At 36.2% G+C, this 5,112-nt stretch overlaps 2 protein-coding genes across 2 annotated transcripts in view; one reads left to right on the forward strand and one right to left on the reverse strand.

Moving 5' to 3' along the window:
- Nucleotides 1-5,112, forward strand: part of C7H4orf17 (chromosome 7 C4orf17 homolog) — a 304,067-nt gene that overhangs the window by 93,986 nt on the left and 204,969 nt on the right.
- Nucleotides 1,948-4,130, reverse strand: LOC112065640 (riboflavin kinase-like). Its single transcript, XM_055085867.1, has one exon. It carries the CDS (start codon nt 2,642-2,644, stop codon nt 2,177-2,179), a length of 468 nt encoding a protein of 155 aa, XP_054941842.1. The 5' UTR covers nt 2,645-4,130; the 3' UTR covers nt 1,948-2,176.

A 5,112-nucleotide genomic window follows, 5' to 3' on the forward strand; every position in this document is an offset into this window, starting at 1 on the left:
GATTGAATTGATGTAAACTTCCCTCTTAGAACTGCTTTTGCCATGTCCCATAGGTTTTGGGTCATCCTGTTTTCATTGTCATTTGTTTCTATGTGTTTTTTTTTTCACTTGGTCAAGATTTATTTCAAGGCCTGAAAACACTGACTAATCGAAAGTGGCCCTACTGCAATTTCTTATAATATATAAGTATTTAATATAAAACTTTAAAAAATGTAGATACTATTAACTAACTCCTAAACCACACACAATAGGCTTTCAAAAGCAATAGTTATTTAACAAAATGTAAGGTGACAATATCAAAGAATTTTCACACTTAATGAGGACACAATCAGTCACAAGTTACTCAAACAAACACAAATCTTTTTTACACTTTCCATGTTTGTTTTTAACTTTGTTTCATAGAACCACTGATAATTGAGGCTTCTTTCAAGTATAGGATTTCTAACATTAAATTACATTTTCTAAGTATTTCTATAAAGAAGAAATGAAAAAGACACATACTACATTGTCTGCCATAAATTCATACACCAAAAAGTCAAAACAATCCAACTGAATTTATTCCTGCTTCCCCCTTCTCCAACATTAGCTTTAGATGTTTTTCTAAATAGTATATAAACAGTTTTGTTAAAATCAGTTCTCTCATTTATGCAGATTAGGGGAAAATGGTTTTATAATAAGTTATCTTTAAAATTATCTTCTAAATAGCACTCTTTAGCCTTAAATACATTGTGCACACACAATTACAACAGTTTGCATTTTTTCAGGAACATATAATCACATTAAAAACAAATAACTTTGTATTTCATAATTTAGTACGCTCTTAAATAGTTTCCCTAGGGGGGGAAACAAGTATTTTGTGTTGTTTAAGAAACTGGTATATGTAAATGAAATGCTAGGTGTTCGTTTAAACTTTGAGAAAACCTAGAGATGAACTTTTGTGTGTTTTTTCTAAAATGCAAGAGATATGCGCTTAATCGCTGTTCATATAGTGAAGGGATGGGATGACTGATACAGACGCAGATGAAACTCTACATTTTGTAAATGTAGAGTTGGATATTCTAAATGGAAGAACTGACACTGACAGTTGTTTACAGGAAACAAAGGTTAAGAAAAATGTTGAAGAATATCTACTCTTAAAAAGAGAGAAGTGTTATACAACCCAAAAATGAGAGCTAGAGATTCGAAAAACACTCATTTTACTGTTTTAAAAGAAAAACAAAAAAATAATAAGGAGAGAGTCTAGACCAATTAGAACTGAGGCAGCTGTAACAAAAATGGAACCCAGTACAATGATTTGAGCCCTTAAAGGAAATGACTAACTAAAATGAAATTTCACAAGTCTTCATGTCTATAATAATATATAAATGCACAAAATATCAAAAATATGAAGTCTGGATTTTTCCCCTTAGGTTTGTAATAAACTGTCAAACCTCTGCTTAATATAGTTACTTTTATAAGCCTTCTGATTAGCAGATCATGCTATGCAGGTACATGCATGCTAGAATTTTACCATGAGAATTACAGTTCTCATCTCAAACTAGTGACTTGCCTGTTACCCCTATTTATATATATTTCATTTCCATTATAAAACACTTAAGACCTTTGTAGTGGTACATTTTAATCAACATATTACATAAAAAAGAATCTTGATTTTTAAAATGAACCTTTTTAGTACTGTAACATGATGGGTTTAATTGAACAGTTGGAACATAATATGGTAATTACATTGTACTGTTTAATTCACAGCTGTAAACTGTCAAACCTCTGCTTAATATAGTTATTTTTATGAGCCTTCTGATTAGCAGAGCATGCTATACAGGTACATGCATGCTAGAATTTTACCATGAGAATTATAGTTCTCATCTCAAACTAGTGACTTGCCTGTTACCCATATTTATATATATTTCATTTCCATTCTAAAACACTTAAGACCTTTCTAGTGGTACATTTTAATCAACATATTACATAAAAAAGAAACTTGATTCTTAAAATGAACCTTTTTAGTACTGTAACATGACGGGTTTAATTGAACAGTTGGAACATAATATGGTTAACTACACTGTACTGTTTAATTCACAGCTGTAGGAAAATGATTTTTAAAATATAACCAAGATGAGACTGTAGAGTTATGAGCAGTAAAATATTAGAAAACAGTGAATGAATAAATGCTTTTCCTTCAGTGGCCATTCATTATTTTGCTTTTAGGAACCTGGAAGAAATTGTCTTCTTTGAGTTTCAAATGTTCTGGTAAATCTAGTCGTTTCTTAGCTTCCTCAATATCACCTTGAATTGCTGAAATAAGTGACTCTAAAGAATCAAAGTTCTTTTCTGGTCTGAGGTAGCCGACAATGGCCACGTTGAGAATTTCCCCATAGAAGTCCTCTTTGAAAGTATGCATGATATGAGTTTCCATGGACTTTTTTGAATTCTTGTAGTATGGGTTCCATCCTATGCTCACCACCATCTTATGGACGTCTCCACTTCCAACACTGGCCCAACCATAATATATGCCAGTGGATACATCAGCTGGAAGATTATCTACTACTTGTTCAGGAAAGTTAGCTGTAGGGATGCCCAGCTGCTTGGAGCTGTGACCGAAGCCCTGCACCACCTGGCCGCGGCAGAAGTACGGCAGGTGCCTCATGACGCCTCAGCTAGGGGTGCGGGCTGCGGTCCAGTCTGCGCGTCCTGCGAAGCTGCTGTCGAGGTGGTGCCTGGGCCCCCTGGACCAGCCAGGGGACACGGGCGGGAGCTCTGCAGGCCGGCCACCCGGCCGGGCGAGCGCACAGGTGTACAACGGCCCTAGCGGCACGGACGACACACGATGGCGAGACCCTCATGCCACTGACCGAACAGAAGGTGGTGGGTGACTCAGATGCTGCGTCTGGGCTCCAGAATGCTGGCGACCGCGGAAGTGTGTGTTTCTATGTATTTTTTAATGTCTTCTTTGATTTCTTCAGTAATCTCTTGGTTATTTAGTAGTGCACTGTTTAGCCTCCATGTATTTGTGGTTTTTACAGTTTTTTTCCCTGTAATTGATTTCCAATCTCATAGCATTGTGGTCAGAAAAGATGCTTGATATGATTTCAATTTTATTAAATTTCCCAGGGTTTGAATTGTGACCCAAGATATGATCTGTCCTGGAGAATGTTCCATGTGCAGTTGAGAAGAAAGTGTATTCTGCCACTTTCAGGTGGAATATTCTATAAATATCAATTAAATCTCTCTGGTCTATTGTGTCATTTAAACCTTGTGTTTCCTCATTTATTTTCTGTTTGGATGATCTGTCTACTGATGTAAGAGGGGTGTTAAAGTCCCCCACTATTATTGTGTTACTGTTGACTTTCATGGCTGTTAGCATTTGCCTTATGTATTGAGGTGCTCCTTTGTTGGGTACATAAACATTTATAATTGTTATGTCTTCTTCTTGGATTGATCCCTTGATCATTATGTAGTCCTTCATTATCTCTTGTAACAGTCTTTAAAGTCTATTTTATCTGATATGAGAATTGTTACTCCAGCTTTCTTTTGATTTCCATTTGCTTGTAATATCTTTTTCCTGCCCTTCAGTTTCAGTCTGCATGTGTCCCTAGATCTGAAGTTGGTCTCTTGTAGACAGCATATAAACAGGTCTTGTTTTTGTATCCATTTAGCCAGTCTTTGTTTTCTGGTTGGGGCATTTAATCCATTTATATTCAAGGTTATTACCAATATGTATGTTCCTATTACCATTTTCTTAATTGTTTTGGGTTTGTTTTTGTGGGTCTTTTTCTTCTCTTGTGTTTCCTGCCTAGAGAAGTTCCATTAGCATTTGTTGTAAAGCTGGTTTGGTAGTGCTGAATTCTCTTAGCTTTTGCTTGTTTGAAAAGCTTTTGATATCTCCGTGGAATCTGAATGAGATCCTTGCTGGGTAGAGTAATCTTTGTTGTAGGTTTTTCTCTTTCATCACTTTAAGTATATCTGCCACTCCCTTCTGGCCTGCAGAGTTTCTGCTGAAAAATCAGCTGATCACCTCATGGGGATTCCTTTGTACGTTATTTGTTGCTTTTCCCTTGCTGCTTTTAATACTTTTTCTTTGAATTTAATTTTTGTTAGTTTGATTAATATGTGTCTTAGTGTGTTTTTCCAAGGGTTTATCCTCTATGGGACTCTCTGTGCTTCCTGGACTTAGGTGACTCTTTCCTTTCCCATGTTAGGGAAGTTTTCGACTACAATCTCTGCAATATTTTCTCAGACCCTTTCCTTTTCTCTTCTTCTTCCAGGACCCCTATAATTCGAATGTTGGTGAGTTTAGTGTTGTTCCAGATGTCTTTGAGATTGTCTTCAATTCTTTTCATTTTTTTTTCTTTATTCTGCTCCTCAGCAGTTATTTCCACCATTTTGTCTTCCAGATCACTTATTCGTTCTTCTGCCTCAGTTGTTCCGTTACTGATTCCTTCTAGTGTATTTTTCATTTCAGTTATTGTGTTGTTCATCTCTGTTTGTTTGTTCTTTAGTTCTTCTAGATCTTTGTTAAACATTTCTTGTATTTTCTCAATCCGTGCCTCCATTCTATTTCCATGATTCTGGATCATCTTTACTATCATTACTCTGAATTCTTTTTCAGGTAAATTGCCTATTTCTTCTTCATTTATTTGGTCTTGTAGGTTTTTACCTTGCTCCTTCATCTGTGACATAGTTTTTTGCCATCTCTCTTTTTTTTTTTTAATGAGTGAAATTGTGTTCCTGTCTTACTGGTTTTTTGGCCTGAGGCTTCCAACACGAGTTTGTAGGCTGTTGGGTAGAGCTGGGCCTTGGTGCTGAGATGAGGACCTCCAGAAGACCTCACTCTGATGAATATTTCCAGGAGTCTGAGGTTCTCTGTTAGTCCAGTGGTTTGGACTTGGAGCCCCCCCCACAGGAGCTTCAGCCGACCCCCGGCCCATGAACCAATATCCCGCAAGCTGCACAGGGTGGCAAAAAAAAAAAAAAAAAAAAAGAGAACAATAACAAAGTAAAAAATAAAATTAGACTAGGAAAAAACGGATATGTTAGAAAGAAAAAAAATATATATAGATGAAACAACAACCAGAAGGTAAAACAGAACCACAATAGTAAAAAAGAGGAGAAAAA

The sequence above is a fragment of the Physeter macrocephalus genome, chromosome 7, assembly GCF_002837175.3.
Source record: "Physeter macrocephalus isolate SW-GA chromosome 7, ASM283717v5, whole genome shotgun sequence".
In the NCBI taxonomy this organism is placed as follows: Eukaryota; Metazoa; Chordata; class Mammalia; order Artiodactyla; family Physeteridae; genus Physeter; species Physeter macrocephalus.

Excerpts from the sequence above, each read along its gene's own strand:
- LOC112065640 (XM_055085867.1), bottom strand. The coding sequence starts at position 2,644 with ATGAGGCACCTGCCGTACTTCTGCCGCGGCCAGGTGGTGCAGGGCTTC.